We start from the raw sequence: 27,463 nt of genomic DNA, 5'->3' as shown, positions 1-27,463 counted from the left end.
TTGTAGCGTGTATCCAAGCCGACGGGTAACTGGGCGTTCGCTGTGACCTCCCAGCGTTCGCCGCCCCTGACTGGCTCCGGGTATGAAAGTGGGCGGGTCTTCGGGGGGGGGGGGGGTTCTGTCGCCGGTCATTGGACGGGCCAAGCTATCCAGCCCGGTTCTGTGGCTGCAGGTGGCAGAAAAGCTCGGGGGAAGGGGGAGTTGGCTCGCATCAGCCCCACCGAACGCCCCCCCCCCACCCAGGTCGGATGGTGAGTGCGCGCGCCCCAGAATACCGCTAACCCCCACCACTACCAACCGTCGGAGCGTGGCGCGAGCCCTCCCGCCGGCCTGGCGGAGACAAGCTGCCAAGCGCGGGCCTGGGCCGCGAGGCTCAGCCCGTCCCGCGTGTCCAGATGGGACAAGCCGCGCTGGGGGGAGAGGGCGGGCTGTGCACGCGAGCCCGGCTGCAGACGAGCCCCTGCTTCTCGCTGCTGCTGTCGCTGCCGCCTCTGACAGGGCGGGGGTGGCTCTGAGCCCGGGCTGGCGCTGTTGTGTGTAATGGTGGCGATCCTGCCAAGGGGGTACAGCCCCCCCTTCTGCTGCGTGTAGACAGATCACTGACCTTCCGCACAGGAAGGAGCCTGGGCTCTTGGGGTTGGTAATTCAAGGAGTCGATTTGCTGCTGCTGCTGCTTTTTGGAGTAATAGGGACACCTGAGAATCAGCAACGTTAGGAGCCTTGTATTTGCTTGTATATCATGCTCTAGATAGAGTGGCTCATCCCCATGTGACCACTAATCCTGACACACTTCCCTGGACGGAGGTCCATGGTAAACACCTGTCTGAATCAGCCCTGTTATTTCTCTGAGCTACATAAGCAGGGACCAGATGGGATATAAGAAGCCACCTGGAAGAACCACAGCCCAGGCCATGGGAAAACTAGTTCGTTCAGGTTTTCCACTTTTTTTTTAATGTAACAAGCACTAGTAGCACAGGATGCTAAAATAAACCTACTCAAATTTAATTCCAGTAGAACAGGGAAAAAAATCCCTTTTTTCCAGGCTAATGTGCTGACAGTGTTTTGTCCAATAGAGATAAAATAGCAAATGTGGCACATCTGAAGCTTGAATGTTGGCGTGGGCACATGCAAGGAACACACACAGTGCTATGGACACTGGGTAAATGTATTCTAATTAGTTAGCCTTTCTGGTGGCTGGCTGTCAATATATACGCAGCAATTGTGTGGGCAAGAAATGAAATATGTGCACAGAAATTTGTACAGTGTTAAAATTTGAATTGTGCATGCAGAAAGGATAATGCACAGTGTACACTTGAATAGATTTATTGAAACAATTTTTTATATGAAAGACAGTAGGTTTGGACCCCTGCTGTCTAGCTACTTAGCCTTCCTTTTCAATCATAGAGGCTCCCTCTGAGTCCCTCTATTTTTAACTGATATATCTAAGAACATTATAAATATTAAAAATCTGGAGCAGATGTGTTAATAAAGAAAAGTGAGAGATATTTGCTGGAGTTCCTAAGCCAACCTGGCATACACAAGTCACATGAAAAATAAAATTTCAACCCAAAATAGAATGTAAAAAATGTTACTTACTTTAGGGGCATTCCAACACACACAAAAATTAGGCCAGGGCTTAATGTTTCTAGTGTTTAGTAGGAAACTTTTCCTACTAAGTGCAAAATTAAACTTCTCTTGTAATAATTTTTTATTTATTTTTCTAGCCAATAATGTTTGAACTTTTGAATAATACATCCTTATGTGAACTAAGGAAGACTCAGGAATCAGAACTGAAGGCAGTCTGAAGCCTCTTGTGCTCAGAGATGCTGTGGAATTTGCCATTTTTGTTGCAGAATTGTACTTCAGATTCTAGGCTTTAAATTTAAAAAAGGGAGGAAGAAGAAATTCAGTTCTTCATTACATTGTGTCCCCTTTAAATTGTTCTGGCAGTGTAAAAGAGATAGAAATGGATTGGGAATACATCCTGCCTAAGTGGCTCTTACATGGCCAGCCCCCATTTCATCTCTATCTGACTGCCAGTGACTTAAATCTGTATGGGTGAATCTACGTAGCACCCAAAACTGAAAAAGAGATATGCAAATTGCGTAGCTTATTTCAAAATAGCTTGTCTACACAGTGCCAAATTTTGAAATAAAGCACTTTTTCAAATCATCCCTTACTCATGGAATGAGGTTTACAGGGATGGCAAAATAGCGCACCTGCTATATTTTGAATTAATGAACATGTTCAAGAGACATGGGGTAGCTATTTCAGGATATTTCTGGTATCCTGAAATAATTTTGCTATGTAAACATACCCTATTAGAGCTGGGGACTATACTCTGGCCATTTTCTAGTTTCTGTGACCCAGGGTGCCAGTGAAAACAGAATACAAGTTACAGCAGCTCAGAGGCAGCTCTAATTTAACCAGGGATGAGAGAGAACCCCAGATAATCCCAGAATAAGCATTCCTATTTCTGTGCTGAACACAAGTATTGAGGTACTCTTGAGTCATGCTCAGAGTCAAAGCTTATATCATTAGTTATTATGGTTGTGAAGATAGATTCTGTTCATGTTTTGAAAGTTAAATTAGTGCTGTGCTATATGCAAATAAACTGAGTTGGTAGTCGAGAAATATAAACATTCTCACACACCCGGTCATTTACATGGTATGCTAACATTAGCACAGAAAGATGACAGTTCGCATAAACACTGTCAATTATTTAATTGTTTATTCTGGCAAAAACATCTAGCTAATGTGTTTATCTCATGCTTCCTAAAGCGCAACACTTTCTCTTTGGGGTGGTTCCTGATAGTCTCTGTAAAAGGATTCTGAGTACTGCCAGAAATGTTACAGCATCTACTGGTTGCAGGAACAGATGTACTCTCTTTCTTCTGCTATTGTTGGATATTTTTTGTTTGTTTTTTAGAAATGGGTCTTTATTAACTTTTGTCTTTCGTCCATTTATTGAAGGCATCTAACTACAGAAAAGCTGGCTTGGGTGCTGTCCAGAGGAAAAAAAGTGGATTGAAACCAGAACTAACTGAAGAACAAAAGCAGGAGATCAGAGAAGCTTTTGATTTATTTGATACTGATGGATCTGGAAGCATTGATGTAAAAGAACTGAAGGTGTTAACTTTGTTTATTTTTAAAGTTATAGTTATTCACTTGCTCTGTTTACCAGTGTCCACACTCAGTTGTAGATTGGCATTGTCAGTCACAAGTAATATATGAAATGGCTTGTTTGAGCACTAAATTTTCCAAATGTAAAGTATTGTTCGGGTGCCCAACTGGAGAAATCTCAGGCTATATTTTCAGATGTGCTGAGTATTTCCATCTCCTGTTGATTTCAGTGACTTTAAACACTACCCTTGTCAGCACAGTCTGACTGATCTAATATATGGATACTTTTTAAAAAAATCTAGAACCAATGGAAGAACTTAACCGCTCTTAATATAGCAGGAATTTGCAGTATATCTCTTAGATAAAATCACAAATGCATGTGATATACTGCATTATTTCTAGAGCTGTTTAGAAACTGTATTTTCATTTGGGGGAGGAGTTTCATGACTCTGAAACTTCTTTCATTCTGAAATAGAAAGGAAGCTGAAAAAGCAATTTCCCTTGATCAGAAATCTAGATGATGAATTTTTGCTTGATTCAAATATTTCATTTCATTTTGACAAAACAAATATTTCATTCCAGTATCAACATTAATCTTATATTTTGGATTATAAGAGAAAATCATCTCAAAATGGAAATTTAGAAATGCTTTGTTTGGAAAAGGTTTCAGTAGTATATTTCAATCTTATGGAAATGTTTTTTTCCAATTTACATTCCGAAAATTTTCATTAGAGGCAACACTTTCCCACAGACTCTGTAACTTTTAGTTAATTGGCATTTTTGGAAGGAAAAGCATTCTGTCAGAGTCCAAATAGCTCTAATTATTTTCTTTACTGAAACCTCAGAAAGAATGAGTGTTTATAGTCAAAATCCACTTCAATCAAGTATTTATAAAATTGCATCTAATCTTTCTAAATTAAATTTGCTTCAGGCTCCTAGCTCGCTGATGATGCTATATAAATTTTTTTAGGAGCAGAAAAGCATAGTTCTAAGGTGCTGAGAAACTGCAGATACAAAATTTACCTTAAAAAAAACCCTTCATGCTAGCCCCATCTGTGACAGTGTAAATGACACACTTGTAAAGTTATATTTTGTATATATTTTTTTGTCCCATATAGGATAAGGATTTTAGGTTTGAATGTCATACTGACTGATTTTAAAGTACTTTAAATACCTAATGGTTGTTACATATCTGGGTTGTTGGTTTTTTTAAATATTAAAAGTGTCTAGAGCTAGGAACAGAGATTCATTTTAATTGTGTATATATCAAGTAGAACAGTTATTATATTTTATAATTTGACGCCTGTTCCTGCTTCCTTTGACATCAGTGGAATTTTGCTGTGCAGTTCAATAGGAGTAGTATCAAGTCTCTGATCTGCCCTTTGCTGAAGTCCCAGTTCAACAATTCCATTTATCTATAATATATCTTAAAATCAATATGTAATTTAAGAAACTTATGTTGTTTGTCAAAGTAGTAAGTGTTAAAATTACAAAAGAATACTCTTAACTTCAACAGAAAAATGCTGTCTCCATGTAATGTTACTATTTACTGATTAAAAGGATGACAAATGTAGATACAAATTTCTTTGCAATTTACATGCATTAAATTATAGTTGTAGTTTGAGGATAGGAACTGAAACACTGCGTGAAGCAAATGGTACAGGTATAAAATTCTAGGTGCATCTTGTATATCTTAATTGTATTGCTCTTTGTTGCAGGTTGCAATGCGTGCTCTAGGCTTTGAGCCAAAGAAAGAAGAAATTAAAAAAATGATAGCAGATATTGACAAAGAAGGAAATGGTACCATTGACTTTGAAGTCTTTTTGGCTATGATGACACAAAAAATGGTAATCATCTACTTAGCCTGAAAAATCAAATGTGGATATTTAAACAATGGGTTTATATTTTTTCTTGATTTCTCATTTTAGAGCGAGAAAGATTCAAAAGAAGAAATCTTGAAAGCATTCAGATTATTTGATGATGATGGGACAGGAAAGATTTCTTTCAAAAATTTAAAGAGAGTTGCCAAGGAGCTAGGAGAGAATTTAACAGATGAAGAATTGCAGGTAAATTCTGATTTTACTAATAATTTCCTAAAACTTTGGGCCTGTCCTTCAGCTCTCACAGGCACAGTTGTCAAGCCATTCTGAGAGACAGGAGGCAATAGATATGTTTTAATTAGGCCATAACTTTATTCACCAAAAGTATCTGGGAGTATGCAATAAATCACACAGTGCAGGTCATTATTATCATCTTAATTGTTTCCACTTATGTGGGAGGCTTGCCATCAAGCCCTTCTCCATCCAGCCTCTTGTATAATGCTTAAAGTGGCTGAAAAGGAAGGGGGATTAGCTCCCTGCTATTCCAGATGTTAGGTTCCTTAAACTCCCACTTCCCAAATTTCTTCTAAATTCCCTTCTAATCCATTTTATCTGATAACCATGTGCTTTTCATAATGAACACCTTGCAGCAGATATCATTAAAGGTGCCATCAGGGATTATCTTGATAGCTTTCCCTCTCCCCGTTCTCTAAATTTACTAATTCCTTCTCTGATATCAGACTAAAATAATCTGCTCAGGATTGCTTCACCCCCTGTGCTCACCTGTGAACCGCCAGATCACCCAGCAGACCATCTGTGCTTGCAGCATGGACTGTCAGACCTGCAAAGCCATACCACTCCTCACTTGGCCTATTAATATAATCCCCAAACTGGAAACAGTAAACTAGTACTGGTTCTTTACCAGGGTATCACATATGTTCTGTATCCATTTAAACGCCAACATCCAATTGTTTGAATCATAGTGGCCCCTAACATCTGATGTGACACTAAGAATCCTACCTAGGACCTGTATCTTGAGATCACTTATTAAGAATCTCCAAATTCTAGTACAAGGATCTGGGTACACCTTATCCTGCTAGGAAATGTAAGGCCCAATAGGCAACTGGAGCTGGTAAATAATGTCAGTCTCTGAGTTGCCAAAAATTGTTATTTTTCTAAGTATGTGGTCCTCTGAAATAAGCCAAATCACAGCGAGGCCATCCCTCCTCTGAAATTACACAAAATCATTAAAGCTTCTGACATAAGCCCTGCATGGTAATGGTTCAACCAATCTGTATACAACCCCAAGAGCCATGATATGACAAGGTCCCAGGGGGCCACTGGTACCTTGTTGGTTTCCTGATTGGCTTCTGGTACCAGGTCTCAAAATCCATCCACTTGAAATGAAGACAATACATTGTCAGCTCCATCATGAATCATTGGCACATGTTTGGCAGAAAAACAGATGTTAAAGTTGAACCAGTGCATTATGAATGCTCTAGTCATCCTTATAACCCTGGGCAATCTGGAGAACAAGTGCTTACTAATATGTACTATCGCTATATTGTCATTCCCAAAACATACTCTTTTGTCTGAAAAATTTGTTTTCCAAATAGTCACTTCCACTAAAATGGGAAGGAATTCCAGGAAGCTTACATAATTTACTATGCATTTTTGTATAACACCAGGTGCCACTTCTCAGAAACCACCTGCCTCAGTAAAATACCCCAAAACCTATTCCCTCCCAGTGCATCTAAGCCAGGGGTTCTTAACCAGTGAGGTGCACCTCCCCAGGAGAGATGTGAGGTGCCTCCCAGAAAATTTCTCAGGAAAGCCTTCACTGGCCTAAGGGAAGGCAGCTGTGGGAGGCCCGGGTAAGGTCTCAGCCTCATCAGACAGGAGCTCTGGATAGGCCTCTGTCTCCCTCAGAGGCTGGGCCATGACTGAGCTCCCTAGCAGAGTTCTTATAGTCCTAGCCACTACCCTTAGCTTCCTGTCAGGTGAGGGCGCAGGGCTAGGCTGTGCACAAAATGGCTTCCAGGGGTGTGTGAACATGAAGTTCACTTTCAGGGGAGGTGTGAAGGTAAAAAGGTTAAGAACCCCCTGATCTAAGCACATCTTGATATATGCTTCTATCATCTATTCCTCCCTTTAAAAAGAACTCAAATTCTCCTTCATCTCTTCATTAATGACTATAAAATTGTTTAGCCTTGACATTCCCATGGTGACAGCTGACCGATGCAAAATGCTTACCACGGGGTCACAATTCAGCATAAAAAGTTAAGATGCCTAATAATAGACTGCAGCTTCTGCAGTGTGATCTTCTTGACCACTCTAGGCCTAATTATCAATTGCAAAATTTCTCCCCATTTATTCTGGGGGAATTAGATATACCAGCGTCCGTGTCCAACTTGATCCACAAGTAGATCAACTTATTAGAGGCCCCTCTTTTTTTCATCTGCCCAATTCACCAGCCAGGGCTAGGCATGCAGCCAGCAGGCTATCCCATTTCTCAAAATCCATCCTTCCTGCAACCAAGAAGTTATGTAAGTAATGTACAATCCACTGTGAACCAGATTCTGATACCACTGCTTAGCATAGCATCATGCTGAACATTTCAAATGCTGAGCGCAAGCTTGTACATTTCCTAGGTAACACTTTGTCCAAATAAAACTGACCCTCACAATAGAAACCCAAAAGGATAAAATCAGAAGGAAACACAAGCAGCAATGGTTAATGACTCTACCCCATTGCTGGTTTCACCACTAGTTACATTATTCCCACATGCCAAATCTGAGCCCATTCTACTGGTTGGCTGGAATGATATCTGCCAGCCTTCTCACCAAGGGAAGCCCGCAGCTTTTGTAACAATTGTTAGCCTATAACAGTTGCGTAAAGCTTTTCTATTGAGGTCAGTGGGATATTTACAAGTCCCAGGCAACCCCTGTCCCCCAAAATAGCAAATCCCCACCCCCGAGCTCTGTGGCTAAATTTGTTGTTTCACTTGTTTCAATAGCTCCTGCCCCCCAAACTCAGTGAGCTGGCTTGTCTGGCACTATCTGGGGTATAAATATTCCCCATCCCACCTCCACTCACCTGGAAGAGCAATCCCCCTCACCTAGTCCAAACGTTTCCTGTTCATCCTTGCTCTATCCGGGTAAAATTTCCCACCTTTGTCCTCTACTTTCAGTTGCAGAGGCAGCTCTTACAGGGGTAACAACACCTTTTGTTTTGCCAGCCAAACACAGGCTAAATTCCTAGTGAGTCCTATCTGAGGCATATGGCATTAGATCCAAAGCATATGTTCCATATCTAGATGCATAATTAAATATTTCATAGTATAAACTTGTTTGCTATTTATACATATACTTTAAAGTATATGAAAAGATCTTGTGATTCAGTCTAGTTGTTAGTCTGAAATGTTCTTTACAGGAAATGATTGATGAAGCTGATCGAGATGGAGATGGAGAAGTAAATGAGCAAGAGTTTTTGAGAATTATGAAGAAGACCAGCCTATATTAATGTTTGCTATTGCCTTCTCTTATGGTGGTTTTAAAAGATTTAAAAAAAAATGTTGGCCTGCAGCTTTACTTGAAGCTTCATAACATATAAAGAAGGGAGTATATATTTTGTTTGTTTTCTTTTTTTGGATAGTATTTATTTTATTTTTTTATGATAAAAATGCAGGGTCTGTATAGTCAGGAAGACTGCGGGTAACAGAAGAACTAGTGAAATGAGACATCCTAGGAGTGAAAGCTGAGAGAGAGTTAGTCAAACTATTACTCAGTTTTTTTGTTTTTGTTTTTAAATATATGTAAAGTTCAGTGACTAACAATTTGGAGAAAGGATACAGGTTGAACCTCCCTGGTCTGGAACCCTCAGGATCTGACCAATTGCGTATGAGGGATTTTGCCGGACCAGTTGAGGTAATTTCTGGCTCCCCTGCTACTGGTCCCCCCAGCCCTGGATCAGCTGCCAGCCTCCTGGCTGCCCCCTCTAGCCCCACTGCCCTGCCAGTCCCCTCCCCCTTTTCCTACCAAATTAGGCAGCCCAACTCCCTGTGCGCCCAGCTCCTGGCTGAACCTGGCACCCTGCTGTGGCTTGCTGGGCTCCTGGACGCACCAGACAGCTCCACTGGGTTGTACCTAGTGGCACAGCAGGCAGCACAGCTGTGGAAAGCTCAGCTGCGGAGAGCCTATCTGCCAGCTTTCCACTGGGACTCTCCGGTCCTGGAACATCCATGGTCCAGCATCAGACCAGGGAGTCCTGGTTAACAGAGGTTCAACCTGTATTATTGGAAACAACACCTAGGCCCCTTCATTTAAGATATGTGAACACATAATAAACATGTTCTCCAGCAAATCTAGGGATGACCAGAGTTGGCGTTCTTGATATTTTTAATACGTTACAATTAATTACAGGTTGAGTTTATACTTCCCAAAGAAACAAAGGCACAAGGCTAACATTTTTATTTTTGTAAGGTTTTCAGGTCTACTACCATGTTTATTGCCATTAAGGAATCTAAAATCGGTTGCATATCCATATTTATTGTTTCTTTATGAAACACTGTTCCTTTTTGTGGCCAGTTGTGTTGGGACTTTGTGGCAGGTATGTGTAGTAGCAAATAGCCATGTACAATATAAGTTCTGTTATACTATATGCCTTGCTATCTGTAGATATTGTTTCATTTTGCAATCCCTTGATTGTCTGAAATCTAGTTTCTCTGAAGTTGGTGTTTCCCACTTTGTTTGGATTATCTAAGTTGTAGTATATGTAATTATTGTCTTGTTCCTTGGTACTGATTTCTAAAGCATTACTGACTTTCTTCTAGTCTTTTAAGTATTTGGAGTGAAATTCACATGTAGGTACCACTGAGAGGCCAGATTGTGTGCCCCAAGGTAAATGTAATAAATTAATTTGTTATACTACATAGATGTCAAGAACAAGTAGATTAAGGTCTATTCACCCCAAATTCATGTCTGGAGGGTCTGTGCATATGAGAGTTGCTTTTTAATTTGTATTTGATAAGAGTACTCTAATTTTCTTGAGATTGTCTAGATAGTGCCAATTTCACCTAACTGACTTCTCTGTGTTTGCTTTCTGCACACAAGCATGTATCAGTGGTGCTTAATTTGTCATCTAAGTATATAATCCCCAGATAATTATCCTTGATTGACTACTAGACAACCAAATAAAAGTTGTAAGGAGGCCATGAAACCTAAACAATGTCTTTCTTGATTGCATCTTCCAAATGGGGTTTATATAACGCTGAGCTGAAAAATTGCAATTGCTTTTCAGTTGTGAGGCCCCAGCAGGGGTTAGCTAGTTCCAGCTAAGGAAATGGGAAGTGATAATTTATATGTGAACTCTTGACTTGCAGATGGAGAGCTGATCTGTTTTGTTATCATTCTAGCTTCGGGCTGTGTATTGATCTCTTTGGATAGGTCACACTTAGCTCTTATATAGCTGGCCTCAAATCTATGGAAAGCCCTATGTATTGAATAGAGTCCATATGAACTAAAACATTTATTTATTAAGTCAATGTTAACTTTTTTCTACTGCAGTTGAAGTGATCTGTAGTACTCTAAGCTTTTTTAAAAATAGATGTTTCCACTTTGTATGAAATGAAATAAAATGATTTTGCAAGTATACTACTTGTGGGATTATTAATGAAATTGAATGTGCTATCTGAATATTACTTATTTGTTGGCTTTGTGTGTATAGCGATTTTGGACAAATTAATTAGCTCTATATTTTATAACACATTCCAAAAGAGAAATGCATAGCCTCTAAATGTCCTGTCAAAACTTTTTTCCCCCTTGGCATGCTGATTAAAAGTTTCTTACACTAAGCAATTCTATTCAGAAAGGGAAATTTCAGCCTCTAGACAACTGTGGGGAATCCCAGAGCTTGTTAGAATGACTGTACAGTTTTTTAATGCTGCAACAGGAAAAGGGTAATGACTCTTGTTTACCTGTGATGCATTTAGTTGCTTCCTGCCATAATTACATCACTCACAGTTAAACAGATTGATTTTGAAGTAGGAAAAACATACATAGATTTGCCTATTCATGCTGAAATCTTCCATCGTAGTTTGGCCAGAGTCATGGATTTGTTTAATTAATCTCTTCAATCTGGAGTTTTGGACAATTTTTGAATTGGAGTACATCTTACTTCTAGTGAATTTTAACAATCAGGAACCCTCTAAATTACATCCCTCTTTCAAAAGAGGCATGTAAATTAGACAGATTGAAATTGCAAATGAAGCCGGGATTTGAATTTCCCGCGTTTAATTTGCATAATGGTGGCTGCATGTTCTTTCGAAAAAGGGCTTTTCGAAAGGAAACCACCGTCTAGACGTGGTTCTTTCGGGGGAAAAAAAACCCTTTCTCGAAAGATCCTGTACTCCTAAAAAAATTAGTACAGGATCTTTCGAAAAAGGGTTTTTTTTTTTTCCGAAAGAACGGTGTCTAGACAGTGGTTTCACTTTCGAATAGCCCTTTTTCGAAAGAATGCACGGCTGCCATTATGCAAATTAAGTGCGGAAAATTAAAATCCCGGCTTCATTTGCAATTTCAATCTGTCTAATTTACATGCCTCTTTTGAAAGAGGGTTGTAGTCTAGACATGCCCTCATGGAATAAACCTCAAGAAGTCAAGTTGAAGCTTCTGTGCTGTGGCAGGACTAAGCAAACCTGCACCTTCCCTAACAGGTGTTCATCTAGCCTGTTCTTAAAATCACTAATGATGGGGATTACACAAACATCTTGAAAGCCTAGTTCAGATCTTTTGTTGCAGTAGAACATGTGCAACAAGTAATCACTGTCCTCTTTATAGTGGCCCTTAAAATATTTGCAGATTGTCATTTCCCACCTCAGTTGTGTTTTCTCAAAGACAAAGAAGTCCATTTTTGAACCTTTCTTCATAGGTCAGGTTTCTAAAACTTTTGTAATTTTTGTCTGGCCTCTCTCCAGTTTGTCCCCATCTTTCCTTAAATGTGGAGCCTAGAATTGGACACAGTACTCCAAATGAGGCTTCACCAGTGCTGAGTACAGGCAGTCCCAGGGTTACGTACAAGATAGGGACTGTAGGTTTGTTCTTAAGTTGAATCTGTATGTAAGTCGGAACTGGCGTCCAGATTCAGCCGCTGCTGCTCTGCCGGGACCAACCGGCAGCGCCCCAGCTGCTCTGCCACAGGCGTCTGGAGAAAAGCCTAGTCTGCTGGGGGGGGGGGGCGTACTAGCTGCGCCCCCCCCCCCAGCAGACCAGGAAGACGCGGGCGGCGGACCGAGACGCACCGCGGTCCCGCCGCCTGGGTCCTCCGCGGCTTTGCTCCCAGTCTCCCTGGTCTGCCAGGGAGATCGGGAGCAAAGCCTCTGAGGACGCCAGCAGCGGGACAGCCGCGGGGCGTCTGGGCTGTCCCACTGTCCGAGCCCCCCCGCGGCTTTGCAAAGCCTCGGGGAAGCCGGCAGCGGAGCAGCCCAGGCGCGCCTGGGCTGCCTCGCTGCCCGAGCCCTCCCCCCCCCCGCGGCTTTGCTCTGCGTCTTCCTGGTCTGCAGACCAGGGAGACGCGGAGAAAGCCCCGGAGTACACGGGCGGCAGGACCGCGAGGTCCCGCAGTCTGTGTCCTCCGGGGGAGCCCCGTTCGTAACTGCGGATCCGACATAAGTCGGATCCGCATAAGTCGGGGACTGCCTGTATAGTGAGACAATTACCTCCCATGTATTACATATGACATTGTTGTTAATAGACCCCAGGATGATAGCCTTTTTTTTCAATTGCATCATAATTTTTACTTATATTTCAGTTTGTGATCTTCTGTGACCCCAGGTTCTTTGTAGAAGCACCACTTTTCACTGCCCATTTTGTAGTTGTGAATTTGATTTTTCCTTCCTAAGTGAAATTCTTGCAACTTGTTTTTATTGAATTTCATCTTGTTGAATTCAGACCAGTTTTTCAGTTTAAGTTTATTCTTCTTTGGAAGATGTCCCTGTTAGCTCTCCATTCTTGGCTGACTACTCGTCACTTTTCCAGGATCTTTTTAAGTGGGTTGCAGCAGAGCATTGGAGGAAATATCCAAAACACAACATGAACGTATGGACATTTTGCAAGCCTCCCACTCCTCCAAGATAGCACTTCCTATCAACCCCACCATCTTAGACCTTGCTAAGACAGTCTGACAGACCCTGGCCTCCAAACCCTCTACTTGTAAGAGGGGCTGATAGGAAGTACTTACTACATACCATCCAGAGGGTCAGAATTCTTATTCAACCATCCAACTCCAAATTCCTTGGTGTTCGAAGCAGCACATCAGTGCAGTAGGCAGCAATTCTTCCAACTGACCCCTAGTGACAAGGATAGTAAAAGGTTAGTTGTATTTGGATGTAAAGTCTATGCCTTGCAGTTCAGAATTTTGAACTGTTCTGTGTTCTTGGCCAAATACGACCACAGGAACCATGTAAAACTCATGAACTTTGTGGAGGACATATTCAAGGCCAAAAGGCCACTGTTTAAAGCTAGAGTCTGAGAAGGCCAGATTATTCCCCACATGACCTTGTGGACAGCCCTCAATGTAGTGGATACCACAGTAAGATCTACTGCAACTGTGGCGGTGATGTACAGAACCTCTTGGTTTATTCCTACCATGTTCCCAAGAGACACACTATCTACAGTGGAAGATCATCCCTTCTATGGGGAAAAACTGTTTGCGGGAAAAACCAATGAAGTGATGTTGTGATGGATGGGAGGAATGGGGCCACCATTCCCACTCTGGCATTCTGAGTGCAGAAGGTGGGGGCTCTCAAGAGACCATAAAAAATACCTTGCCTCTATAGGTTTCTGCTTTAAAAACTCCCCAAGGTCACAGATTCCCTGGCATTAGGAGATACACTGTCACCATCAAGTGAATTGGACCCAGGAAAAAAGTACTTGCACTTCTTCCAGAGGGGTACCCCCAAGCTCTTCCCTCCCCCCCCCCCCACCCCCAAGAGAGCTTCAAGAAAAAAAAGAGAAAACAAACTGCAGGCTCTGACAGCTGACCTCTTAGGGTACGTCTAGACTACCGCGTTTTGTCGACGGAAGTTTTGTCGACAGATACTGTCGACAATTCTTCCGTCGACAATTTGCGTCCAGACACATGGAGTTCTGTCGACAAAGCAAGCCGCTTTGTCGACAGAACTCCGTAGTCTGGACGCAGTGTTACAGGCAATAACACCTTCTGTCGACAGAGTTCTGTCGACAGAAAGTGTTATGACTCGTAAAACGAGGTATACCAGCGTCGACAAAACCGCTGAGTTCTGTCGACGTTATGTCGACAGAACTCCGCGGTAGTGTAGACGCTGGTATTGTTTTGTCGACAAAAGTCCACTTTTGTCGACAAAACTAGGTAGTCTAGACACACCCTTAGTCTTAGGCATGCATACACAGGCCTCCTATTACTTTCCAGGACACAAGAATTAAATCATAGTCTTAAAAAAGGAGATTTTTATTAACAAAACAAAAAAAATATACTTGGTAAAGCATACTTGGTTGCTAGACGTTATAGTGCAACTGAGAAAAGAGCAAATTGAAACAGAGAGATTGTTTCTCTGGGATCCAGCTTAAAAATACAGGGGAAGGGGAAGGCATATGAGCTTAGCACAGAGAAGTTTAACCAAACAACAAAACAAAGAAAATAACCTGATCACAACTAAACAGACATTTTCCTATCTACTTACTATCTATGCTTCAAGGTCCAATTCATTTCCATGCCCAGTATTCCTTGTAAGCATGGTAGTTTTGCTTGGTTCAATACATTTGTTCCCCCAACTCCTGGGTTAAAACTCCCACAAAGAAAAATAGCAGGCAGGTATAACTTCCCATTCAAATTTCAACATCTTTTCCCATTAGCTTTCCTGGCTCCTGGCACCCCCTAGCTACCTGAGTTTTACCCTTTAGTCACCAAATGCTCACCAGTACGCCTGTCCATCACAGATACATAATATGAAGGACTCCGGTGCCACACTGTGTTCCCTCAGTATACATACCCCAGCAACCAGAAGGAGGCAATATCACTATCACCCCTACCAATTGCCCCGATATTCTCCCTACCTACAGCAGAGAACTTTCAACCACCACCAACAAAGACGCCTGACCTCCAAATTGTTTGCCATCCCACCCAATTTAGTGGCATCTTATAAACATACTTAAATTGCATTATCCAAGTCAGTAACACTATTCAATAGTACCATAACCCAAACTGACCCTGGCTGGATCCCAATAGATACACTCTTCCAGTGCCAGCAAACCATTGATAACTACTCTGAATATGGACATTCAACCTATTGTGCACCCACCTTGTAGTAATTTCTTCTAAACAATATTTCCCTCATTTGCTTATAATAAAGTCATGTGGGACTATGTCAAAAGCTTTACTAAAATCAAGATATCACATTTACTGCCTCCTCCATATCCACCAGGTCAATAAACCTATAAGAGAATGAAACTAAATTAGTTTGGCAGGGTTAGTTCTTGAGAAATCTAGTATGGTTATTCTTGATAACCCTATGATCTTCCAGGTACTTACACATTGTTTGTTTAATAATTTGTTCCAATTGCTTTCCAGGTTAGGTCTTCTGCGCTTTATTTTCCCTTCCTCTTTTTGAAGGTAAGTTATGTTTTTCTTCTCCAGTCTTCTGGTACCTCATCTAGCCTCAAGGAGTTCTCAGAGAAAACTGCTAGTAGTTCCAAAATTGGTTCAGTGAGTTCTTCAAATATTCTAGGATGAATTTCATTAGGCTTTCATGACTTTAATACATTTAATGTATCTAAATATTCTTTAACCTGTTTTTCTCCTATTTTGGCTTTTGGTCCCCCTTGTGGTTAAGATTGTGTTGAGTGAGGTTACCGTTAATGTTTTTAGTGAAGACTGGAGCAAACCAGGCACTAAACACCTCATTTTTCATGATTTTTTCAGTTATAAGATCTCCTTTTGCACTAAATAGAGAATTTACACCAGTGGCCACCAACCGGTTGATCGTGATCAACTGGTCAATCCTGGTGCATTTTCCAGTCAATCACAATTAGCAGGCTCCTTACCTGCCCTGTTCCCAGAAGCCGCCAGTGTGTGTAGAAGGGGAGCACAGGAGGGGGAAATGGGGAAACTGTGGCCCATGGGAGCTGAGCAGGTGGTGCCAGCACAGAGGCTTAGTGCATGGAGCCATGTGCCCCCTACCTCCCAGCCCCAGAACCACAGAGGCATGTTGGCCCCTTCCAGGAGTGACAGAAGGCTGGGGCAGGCAGGGGGTCAGCCTCAGTGCTGCTAACCAGGAACCACTGGTGATAAGTATTGCCGGCCAGGAGGCCACACATCAACCCCCAGCGTCCTCCTGTACCCAGCGCTCCATGCCCCCTCCTGCACTCTAATCCCTCACTCCCACAGCCAGCAACCCACACCTCCTGCACCCTGAAGAAGGGAGCATGGGATGCTGGCTCTTGTTGCTCCAATGACTGTTATAATTTGCCTGGTCTCTTCCTGCCCCCAACATCCAACTCTTCAGTAAAGTCCTGCTCCCTTTTCAAATTAATTTAACGCTCTCCACACAATGATGATGAACAAAGGCAGCAGCACTGGGGGAATGGACAGGTGGCACCATGGAGCTGCTACACACAGGGAGCCAACTCAACTTTAAAGCCGACTCCCTGCATATACCACCTCCCCAACTGTGCTGCTGCTTCTCTATCCGAGGCAGCAGTGTGGGGGACAGGCAGTTCCATAGGAGCTGATAATCAAGGAGAGCTGGCTTTTATGTCAGCTCCCCCTGAGCACTGGCTCCCATCTGCCTCCCCCTGTGCTACTGCCTCCGTGGGAGACAGGGACTAGGGGAGGTAGCTCACGGCAGTTAGCATGCACAGGGAACTAGCTTAAAAGCCAGTTCCCCACAGGCACCAGCTCCCACCCCCCTTGCTTCCTCTATTAAATCAGAGGCAGCAAGGGGGGAGTGTGAGTAGTTGTTCGGATTAACCAATAAGCCTGGGTTTATTGGTTATTCATGTAAATGACTACACACTAACATCCCTAGTTGAAAGAGACTGAACCAAGATGAGCCAGAAAAATAGGATGAACCCAGAATAGGGTTACTTCTCAAGAAACCTTACGGAAAAGAGATAAAATAGAGAAATTTGGAATAATGCTCTGTTTTGGCAGAGCTAAACTGATGCTTACAGTGTAAAAATTAGAATACAGTATTATTGGAAACCAAATTGACTATACGCTGTTTTTTGTTAAAACGTGGCAAATGATAAGTGTTTATAGGGATGAAGAAAAAATACATTTCGTGGAATTCCTGATTTTAAAAAATGTCTAAAAAAATTAAATGGATACATTTTAACAATCTCTTTTCAAAGAAAGTGAAAATAAATATTAACTTCATAAAATGCTCTATTTTTCACAAATACAATAATTTAAATAAATCATCCACATTTTCCATTTATTAAAAAATAACCCCTGAGTTAAGGACCTGAACAACGGGTAAATCTGCTAGTATATATTTTATGAGCATGTTGTCTCCTATTGACTTACCTAAAGAACATGGGGGCCCTTCTGTAGTTTATCACTAGCAGTTGCTCTAGTTCAACTTAGGGATGTTAAATTTCAATTAATCAGCTAATTGAGTAGTCAAGGGGGGTGTTTGATATCCCGCTGCCTCTCTTTCTTTGAAATGTAGAAGAGCTGCCTGTGGCTTCTGTACATTTCAAAGGGAGAGAGGCAATGGGAACCCACGCTAGTGAGGACCAAAGCAGTCCCCACTGACAGGGGTTCCCCTCTGTGCCTCTTCCTTTGAAATGTACAAGAGCCACAGATGACTCTTGTACATTTCAAAGGGAGAGGCACAGCAGTTGGCACTGGCACAAACATTCAATCCCCGCTCGTGCTGTTTCCCCACTGCCCTTAGCACCGTGGAGAGGGTGCTGGGGGGACCGGCTTTTAAGCCAGCCCCCCCCAGCACCATATCCTGCTCCCCCCTTGCTGCCTTTCTCTGATAGAAGCAGCAAGGGGGGGTAGTAATGACTAGTAGAGTTCCTGCTAGACTACTCAATGAGCATTTGCTTGTCGCTTAGGGTATGTCTACACTACAAAGTTAATTCGAACTAACAGCCGTTAGTTCGAATTAACTTTGATAGGCGCTACACATGCAAACTACTAGTTTGAACTTAATTTGAACTAGCGGAGCGCTTAATTCGAACTAGGTAAACCTCATTCTACAAGGATTAACGCCTAGTTCGAATTAAGGGCTATGTAGCCACTTAATTCGAACTAGTTGGAGGCTAGCCCTCCCCAGCTTTCCCTGGTGGCCACTCTGGGAAGCCAGGGAAACTCTTCTGCCCCCCTCCCGGCCCCGGAGCCTTCAAAGGGCCACGGTCTGGCTACAGTGCTTGTGCCAGTTGCAAGCCTGCCAGCACCCAGCCAGCAGTCCCTGCACCTGGCATGGCATGAGCCAGCCACCCGCTGCCACCCAGCCCTCCGCCTCTTCCCAGGACCAGGCTGGCGGCTCCCAGGAGCCTGCCCATGGCCGCAAGAGGTGGGCACCCGCCTGGTCTAGTGCGGAGATCGTGGACCTCATCGAGGTTTGGGGGGAAACCTCCAACGTCCACGATCTCTGCACTAGCCACAGGAACGCGGCCGTCTACAGCTGCATGGCTGACAGCCTGGCCACCAGAGACCACATGTGGACCCGGGAGCAGGTCCGCTGCAAGGTCAATGACCTGCAGCAATCCTACTCCAGAGCCTCCCAGCCAGGGGCCAACCCGGAGGCCTGCCCCCACTTTGAGGCCCTGGACCGCATCCTGGGGGCTCACGCTGTCCATGCCTCCCGGGTGGTGATCGACCCCCGGGGCAGAGGGACGCGTCCTGGACACGGAGGAGGACGAGGATGCTGAGAGCCAGGAGCCTGCAGGGAGCCTGCCCAGGACCCCCTGAGGCACCCCACAGAGCACAACCCCTGTGTCGTCCGAGGCCGGGGAGGGCTCCACATGTGAGTGCTATCATGCTCCCCTTATGTGTATGCGGGGTGTGGAGGGGAGACGGAGCCCAGGGACCCTTCTACCCCTTTCCAGCTCTCTCCTCGCAGGTTTCACCCTCCCCCCACCCCAGTTCTGTGAAATAAAAAGAGATTTTTTGTTGGCAAAACAGGTGTCTTTATTTGACATTAGGAAGGGGGGTTAGGGAGGTGAAAGGGGAAGGAGGGGAAGGGTGGAAGAAGGCCCCAGTGGGGCATGCAGGGAGAGTTCAGTCCTCCTCCTCCACCTGGAAGCTCTCCCGCAGGGCTTCCCGGATCCAGACGGCCTCCCGCTGGGCTTCCCGGACAACAGCGGTGCGGGGCTGCGCATACTGGCCAGCCATGCAGTCAACCTCAGCCATCCAGGCTGGCAGGAAAGCCTTCCGCTTCCGCTCACAGAAATTGTGCAGCATACAACATGCTGCCACCACGGGAGGGATATTGTGTTCGGCAAGGTCAAGGCGGGTAAGGAGGCACCTAAATCTGGCTTTCAGGCGTCCGAAGGCCCCGTTGACCACAATGTGGGCCCTGGTGAGCCTAGCATTGAAGGCCTGGCGGGAGAGGTTGAGGTGCCCCATGTACGGCTTCATCAGCCAGGGCTGTAGGGGGTAGGCCGCATCCCCCACCCGGTACACGGGCTTGTCCATGTCCCCGACTCTGATGTGGCGGTCGGGGAAGAAGGTCCCGGCCTGCAGCCTCTGGCACACGGAGGAGTTGCGGAACACCCTGGCGTTGTGTGCCTTGCCGGACCAGCCCACATTAATGTCTGTGAACTGGTGGTCACACACGGTCTGCAGGAGCACAGAGAAGTACCCTTTCCTTTTGATGTACTGGGAGGCCTGGTGTTCTGGGGCACGGATGGGGATGTGCGTCCCGTCGATGGCCCCCCCTGCAGTTGGGGAAGCCGAGGGCGCCGAACCCCAAGATGACGGCATCCGGGTCGGCGAGGTGGACCACCCTGAGGAGCAGCACCCGGTTGATGGCCTTGACCACCTTCAGAGGGACACAGCAAACTGCGAATCACTGGGGCGCCCGGATGGCTGGGAGTGTTCGTTCCCTGGCACTGCCCCGCGCCCCACTCCGAGAAGCAACCCCTGTGGGCGGCGTGTAGTACGGCCAGGACAGATTGAACCCTCCAGTGTGGGGCACTTTCGCCTCCCCCCCCCGGTTTTCCCTGGGGCGGCCCATTCCCTCCTTGAAGCCCCCCTCCCTCCGGCCCAGTGGCCAGTGAGTGCCATACCTGCATAAGCACCGCTCCTATGGTGGATCTCCCCACGCCGCACTGGTTCCTGATGGATCGGTAGCTGTCTGGTGTGGAGAGCTTCCATAGGGCGATGGCCACACGCTTCTGGAGGGGGATGGCGGGCCTGATGCGAGTGTCCCATCGCCGCAGAGCAGGGGCGAGCCACTCGCAGAGCTCCAGGAAGGTGTCCTTCTTCATCCTGAAGTTCTGGGTCCATTGTCTGTCTCCCCAGCGCTCCAGGACGATACGGTCCCACCAGTCGCTGCTGGTGTCCAGACGCCAGATGTGGCGGGGCACGCTGGCATCTAGGCGCTGCTGCTGCTCCTCCACAGCCCCCGAGGAGGCCAGGGGGAGAGGCATGGGGTGGATGTGCACCAGGTGGTGCAAGGCAGCCTCCACCCATTGCAGGCAGGCTTGCAGCAACACGTCCAAAAACTGGAGCAGCATGCCCAGGGTGAGTTCTGGCTCCATGTTGCCAACTGCGGCGGCGGCCCCAATGGGAAGCACCGACACAGGCAGGTGGAGAGAAAAACACTTTGCTGTCCCTCTGCGAGATAAGGAAGCAAGCGGAAAAGCTGAGAACCGGCTGTCCAGGAAGGTCCCTTTAAGCACGAGCCTCAGACAGCAGCCACACAAAGCAACTACTGACCTGATGCTCTGCCGGAACCAGTTTCAGCTGCCCTTAAATGCGACCCAGCGTCCAATCAGTGTGGACGCGCTAGTTCGAATTAGCAAAACGCTAATTTGAATTAGTTTTTAAGTCTAGATGCGCTAATTCGAATTAGCTTAGTTCAAATTAAGTTAGTTCAAATTAGTGCTGTAGTGTAGACATACCCTTACACAGGCAGGGCTCTGTGATGTTAGAATTGTGGAAGCAAGTTCTATTTAGGACATTGCAGGTATGCCATGTAGTATGGAGAGAGAATAAACTACTGCTATCCCTCTGTCTGCCTAGTGAAACCACTTTATATAATGATATTTGAAACATGAGTACAATTCATTGCCTGCTGTCAGGCAGCCTCCTTGTTTAATGTCAATAGGTAAATTTTGATATTGGCTTCTGCAACTGACTGTGTTCAAGGTTAGAAATAGTAAAATGTTTAATTAACTGCTGCCATTTGATAATTAGACAATTCTCCATCACTGAGGTGGATGAAGAAATGGGAAAAAAAAGTCAAATATATTTTCTTTAATCCCTGTCTTGAATGAAGTTGTTCCATGACTAAAGCAAAGATAATGGGGTAATTTCCTAATCAACTAATGCGGTTCTCAATCTTTGCAAACATACTGGCGTGATTAATGTATTTTTGCTTATATTCCACCCCCCTCAAATCCTCCCAATGTAAAAGCTACTCGGGGTAGGGGTTTGAGGTGTGTAGGGGTGCAGGAGTCAGGGCAAGGAGTTGGTGAGTTTGGGGGTGGCTCAGGGCAACAGTCTGGGGAGTGGGGAGATACAGGAGTCCGGGCAGAGGACTGGTGTATGTATGTGTTGAGGACAGTGAGGGCTGGGGCTATTGAGTGTCAGCTGGCTACTGGATCCCAGGCCCCATGCAGCTCCTGTTTGTGGAAAAAAGGAGCTATGGCTCTGGGGGTGCTGCATGCAGGCAACAGTGATAACATGGAAAGACCTTTTGCTGCTCCCTTCCCCGTCTCTCCAGGGGCCTCATGATGCAGGGAGCACACATGCCTGTATTGCATCTAGCTAGCACAGGGAGGGGCCGGCAGGACTGGCTCAGAGCCCCACCAGAAGCATGCATCTCCACCTACAGCAGGGGTGTAGAAAGAACCTAAGGCCTGGGGCCAGATGCAGCGCTCAGCTTGCCTTGGTCTGACCGGTGAGGCTTGGGGCTCTACCCCCCAATACTGGGGCACCGCTGCTGGTGCTCCCCACCCCCCACTGTCCTCCCGTACAAAATCTAGCCTGGGACCCCCCAAGGCTTTGATGTATGAGGGGAATATCAGAAGTGTCTCTCCTCTCAGTTGGGGGGACACATCAATGAGGGTTTGTTTTGGTTTTGTTTGTTGCTTTTCACTTGTGTGCAGCCTCACCTGATTTTTCGGTGGGTCAGCACCACCCAACCCAAAAATGGTTCCCTACCTCTGACCCACAGCACCCATGTACCTGCTGCTTCCAGCCATCATGGCACAGGGCCAGCAGGACAGGCTGGGAGCCTGGCTGGGAGCGCACACCTCCAACTTCAGTGACCCCCCCTCCCACCCCCGGGTGCCAGCTCCTTTCTTACTGATGTGGCTCACTGCCCTACTTTCACCTTTGAACAGTAATACCTTATTTTTGTTCACTCATTTCCGCAATGGGTTCTCTGAAATCACTGGAGATCCACAAGTTCAGTTGGAAGACTTGTTCCCAAGTTTTCATATTAAAGGAGTGATGTACACATGCAACCCTTTATTTCTGTAAGAGGATAAAGAATTGATAGTAAAAAGAACTTGACAGTCTCACTAGAGGGCATCCGGGTTACTGCTGTTAAAGAGGAGCGAAGCTACTTTCTCTCCCCAGTGGCTTTTAATGCCTAGTGAAAGTAGACTTAAATTAATTAGCTTGAACAAGTAGATTACTTGGCTGAGCTTTGAAATAAGAGAACAGATAAAGAGATTACAATTTTCTTACACATTTCCAACTGAGAACATTACAATCAGTCGTTAGTTATTAGGTACTGAACCGCTGAATTAAGTACCCAGGAGAAAATTGAACAAGGTTGTCACTGGTGAGTTAAGACTGCAGGGATTAAATTTTCCAAAACCAGCCTGTAAATGTGTGAAATTCTGGGTACAAATTTAATAGTTGCACATGCAGTTAATACTTTTTCCCCCTGACTTGTGCAAACAAAGCTATTTGCATATGAAAAATGAGGAAACTCCTAATTATGCTAGTGGCATATACATTTGAAGATACTCATAAATTTAGTTCTGAAATATTAAGACTATACCGTCTACACCATCCCTGACAGATGTCTATCTAACCTGTTCTTAAATATCTCCAGAGAGGGAGATTCCACCACCTCCCTTGGCAATTTATTCCAATATTTGACCACCCTGACAGTTAGGAATTTTTTCCTAATGTCCAATCTAAACCTCCCTTGCTGCACTTTAAGCCCATTACTCCTTGTCCTGTCCTCAGAAACCAAGAGGAACAAATTTTCTCCTCCCTCCTTGTGACACCCTTTTAGATATTTTAGAACCATAGAGCAGCTCTACAAATTGAGAGACTGGCTGTGTCTAGACTGGCAAGTTTTTCTGCAAAAGTGGCTGCTTTTGCGCAAAAACTTGCCAGCTATCTATACTGGCTGCTTGATTTTGCGTAAAAGCACTGACATTCTACTGTCCGAAATCAGTGCTTCATGCGCAAATGCTTTGACGTTCCCGTTCGGGCAAAAGCCCTTTTCCGAAATGTTTTTGCGCAAGAGGGCCAGTGTAGACAGCTAAACACTGTTTTGCACAAAAAACCCTGATGGCGAAAATGGTTATTGGGGCTTTCTTGCGCAAAACTGTGTCTAGATTGGCACGGATGCTTTTCTGCAAAAAATGCTTTTGCAGAAAAGCGTCCGTGCCAATCTAGACGCTCTTTTCCGCAAATGCTTTTAACGGAAAAACTTTTCCGTTAAAAGCATTTGTGGAAAATCGTGCCAGTCTAGACATAGACTTCCTGTGCAGAGAGCCCCATTGCACAGCTTTGTTACTGACAAAGCAAGTGTGGTTAATAAAACAAATCCTCATTTTAAAAACTATTAGTTAAGAATATAGTCTTCCTTGGTAAACAAAACATGCTTTCGTAAAAGAATGTCCCTAATTATCTTCCATCAGTGCTTCTGATTTGTCAGCTAATACTGGAGAAATCTTCCCTTTATTTGCCTAAGCACCAGAAAAAATGTCTACATTTTTAGTCTTTTATATGGAACTTTTCCTCTTCACCTCTCTTTGCTGGGATTTCCTCATCCATAAATTCAGAGTAATGATCTCTCTCTTAAATCTTTCAGAATTACATTGGAAAGTTGAAGAGAGGAAAAGGTCTACATAAAAGACTAAAAAGCTAGCAGTTTTTCAGGTGCTTAAGCAAATGAATGAAGATTTCACTTTCTCAATTATTAGCTGACGAAGCTCCTGACCTAAATATCATGGTTATTGAAACCAAGGCAAAAAACTAGGACACATCTAATAAAGCTGACTTTAAACTCTACATTGGCATGTTTCAATCCAAACAAAGAGTTTTCACTGACTTCTGTAAACATTTAAACAACCATTTTTAACTTATTTTTTTCTTTGTTTAAGCAACACCTGAAGTGTTGGGTCTAGACTACCTCCTGGTGTCTCTGGGAAAGACAGTTTTATTGCACACAACATCCTAAATGAGGGAGGAATTGTATGAAAGTCATAGAATCACAAAAATGTAAGGCTGAAAGAAACCTCAAGAGATCCTCAAATCCAGCTTTTGCATTTAGGCAGGTGACCATTCAGAAAGGTATTTGTCCAACCTGTTCTTAAAATCTTCCAATAATGGGGATTCTACAACGTACCTTGACAGCCTATTCCAAAACTTAACTAGCCTTAGATTTAGAAAGATTTTTCCTCATATTTAACCCCCCTTACTACTGATTAAGTCCATTACTTCTTGGCTTACTTTCAGTGGACATGGAGAGCAGCTGATCACTATCCTCTTTATAAAAGCTCATAATATTGAATATTATCAAGTTCCTCCTCGGTCATCGTTTCTCAGGACTAAATATGTCCATTTTTAACCTTGCCTCATTGTGAGCTTTTCTAGACCTTGTATCATTTGTGTTACTCTCCTCTGGACTCTCTCCAATGTGTCCCCATCTTTCTTAAAGTGTGGCATCCAGAACTGTTCCCATTGAGACCTCACCAGTGCCAGGTAGAGAGGGACAGTTACCTCCCATGTCTAACACACCACATTCCTGTTAAATACTGCCAAACATATTAGCTTATTTTGCAACTGCATTCATCTGTGATCCACTATAACCTCAAGACTCTTTTCAGCAGTACTACACCTACATAGTTATTGTCCATTGTATAGTTGTGCATTTGATTTTCCCTTCTAAGGATGCATCTACACAGCACCCTAACCTCACAACTTTTTGATATTTGGTGCATCTACACAGCACCAGATTTTGAAATAATGCTCTATTTCAAGCCATTCCTTATCCCTCTTGCAACGAGGCTTACTGGGATGGTGAAACAGCCCGTCCCTTATTTTGAAAAATATTTTGAAATAACGGGCAGCTTGTGTAGACGTGGGGTAGCTATTTCAGGAGAGACGCGCAGTGTAGACATACCCTAAGTGTAATACTTTGCATTTATCTTTATTGAATTTCATCCTGATGGTGGTAGATCAAGTCTAATTTGTCAAGATCACTTTGAAATCCCCTCCTCCAAAGTGCTGGCATCATTCGTCCAGCTTGATGTCATCTGCAAACTTTATAAGCACATATTCCACTCCACTACTAGGTCATTAATGAAAATACTGACGAATACCAGATCCAAGACTGCCCTGTAGGGATCACACAGACATACTCTTCCAGTGTGACAGTGAACCATTGATAACTACTATTTGAGTATAGTCTTTCAAAAAGTTGTGTACCCAATTTATAGGAATTTTATCTACACCAAGGCTATATCTACACTGTGGGGATTTTTGGAAAAAAATACGAAAACTGTGAACTGCGAACTTATATGTAGAAGCTGCGGGAGCTGGGCTTATTTAGTTTTCAGAAAGGAAGACAGAGGGGTGGGGGATTTGACAGCAGCCTTCAACTACCTGAAAAGGCTTCAACTACCTTCTATGATTCTTTGAAGTATTGCAAGGTTTTTGTATTAATTTAACCAAATTGGTGTAACTAACCTCCAATTGTGGATGCATTTGTACCAGTCAAAAGATGCAAATAGTGAAATTGTTTTGTTTTGTTTTGCATTCATTTTAAAAGGGATACTAACAAATTAGATTTTTAAAACAACCTAATAAAAAACCCAAGTTCTTATAAGATCCACATTGAATAGCATATTTAATATATTGTGCAATTAATTTAAATTTAATGAACAAAAATTGAGTGCATTTCTCCTCTTCAGTGGATATCTCTAAGGCTTTGTTCAATTGGTTTGTTTTTCCATAGTTAATTAGTCATTCAAGGAATAGAAAGAGACTATGAACACAGTTCTGCCAAATGAAGAAAGTAAACAAACTGAAAGACCTTAGTCCAATAACTTTTCAGTTATTGCACTCTAAGGTATTCTTGTAAATACAATAATTATAAGTACAATATTCAGAAGTGATATTTTTCCTATTGACAATGTCCCTTTAACATTGGGTACATTCTAGTTTTGATTAACATACATTTTGAATATAAAACTGTTTTTGAAACCAAAGCAGACAAGATACAGTCTACAACTGACAATATTTTCTGGATATGTGCAGTTCTTTAGCAGTAAAATGGTAGTCAAATCTTTCAGTTCAATATATGCTTTCCGTGGTAACTTTTTTTTCCTTCCGCCTTCATACAACCACTGAGCTGAGCATTTATCAAAATTGCTGACGGTTTTGAACAACATTGCTTATTAAAATTGATGTGTAGCAGGTAAAATGTTCTTTATTAAATCTTCATCTTTGTATGTGTTGCACTAGATTGCTGCAACAGCCAAGTGCTTTCTCGGGTACTACTTACAGTAAGATTTTCTAGTAATTCAGTCCCAATTGTAAAATTAAAATTTGAAGAGAAGGTGTGAATTGAGAAATATTTTCCTATCAAGTATTAATGGAACATTCCCCAGAAATGAAACAGCTTCTAGGGGGAAAATAAAACCATTAAATACAAATTATTTCTTTTGTCTTTCCAGTACATTGGCAGCAACTGTTAATAGATGTATGAAATAAGATCCTATTCATTCGGGTGGAGTGAGAAGATGTTGTGCAGATATTGGAATCTTACTAAGAAGCACAAATGTATGCAGCTTTGCAATTTACCAAGTCAAGATTTAGGATGGGCCAATCCTGATAAGTTTTTGAGTTAAGCAGGTGTAGAGGGTACTTAGTATTTTGCAAAATTGGGTCCTTAGTCAGTGAAGTTTTATAGGCTTCCTACTTCCTGCAGAGGATTTGTGTAGGTGGCCTTGTTACCAGAAATCCATACTCCTACACAGAAATTTCTGACTGTATTTCTGCAGAAATGACTATGATGAAAGGAATAAAAGATTTTTTTTTATAAAAAAAATATG

At 43.6% G+C, this 27,463-nt stretch overlaps 1 protein-coding gene across 5 annotated transcripts; it reads left to right on the top strand.

Annotated features, from left to right (window-relative positions):
- Window positions 1-61: 61 nt before the first annotated feature.
- LOC102462116 (uncharacterized) lies at window positions 62-27,463 on the top strand. 5 transcript variants are annotated; one of them, XM_075929847.1, is made up of 6 exons: window positions 93-251; window positions 2,974-3,129; window positions 4,842-4,970; window positions 5,052-5,189; window positions 15,546-15,587; window positions 27,086-27,463. In XM_075929847.1, exons 1-6 carry the CDS (start codon window positions 249-251, stop codon window positions 27,104-27,106), a joined length of 489 nt encoding a protein of 162 aa, XP_075785962.1. In that variant the 5' UTR covers window positions 93-248; the 3' UTR covers window positions 27,107-27,463. The 5 variants fall into 5 exon arrangements, with proteins under 5 accessions (XP_075785963.1, XP_075785962.1, XP_006125666.1 ...); XM_075929848.1 differs by lacking the exons at window positions 93-251; window positions 15,546-15,587; window positions 27,086-27,463 and adding exons at window positions 62-80; window positions 8,376-10,592; XM_006125604.4 differs by lacking the exons at window positions 15,546-15,587; window positions 27,086-27,463 and adding an exon at window positions 8,376-10,592.

The sequence above is a fragment of the Pelodiscus sinensis genome, chromosome 5 (genome assembly GCF_049634645.1).
Source record: "Pelodiscus sinensis isolate JC-2024 chromosome 5, ASM4963464v1, whole genome shotgun sequence".
Taxonomy (NCBI): domain Eukaryota; kingdom Metazoa; phylum Chordata; order Testudines; family Trionychidae; genus Pelodiscus; species Pelodiscus sinensis.
Note: the sequence above shows the minus strand (reverse complement) of the source record. Positions and strands in the feature narration are given on the sequence as shown.

Bases quoted from the DNA above. Each gene is read 5' to 3' on its own strand.
- LOC102462116 (XM_006125604.4), top strand. The intron at 4,971-5,051 runs GTAATCATCTAC...TTCTCATTTTAG, and splicing joins CTATGATGACACAAAAAATG to AGCGAGAAAGATTCAAAAGA. The intron at 5,190-8,375 runs GTAAATTCTGAT...TGTTCTTTACAG, and splicing joins TAACAGATGAAGAATTGCAG to GAAATGATTGATGAAGCTGA.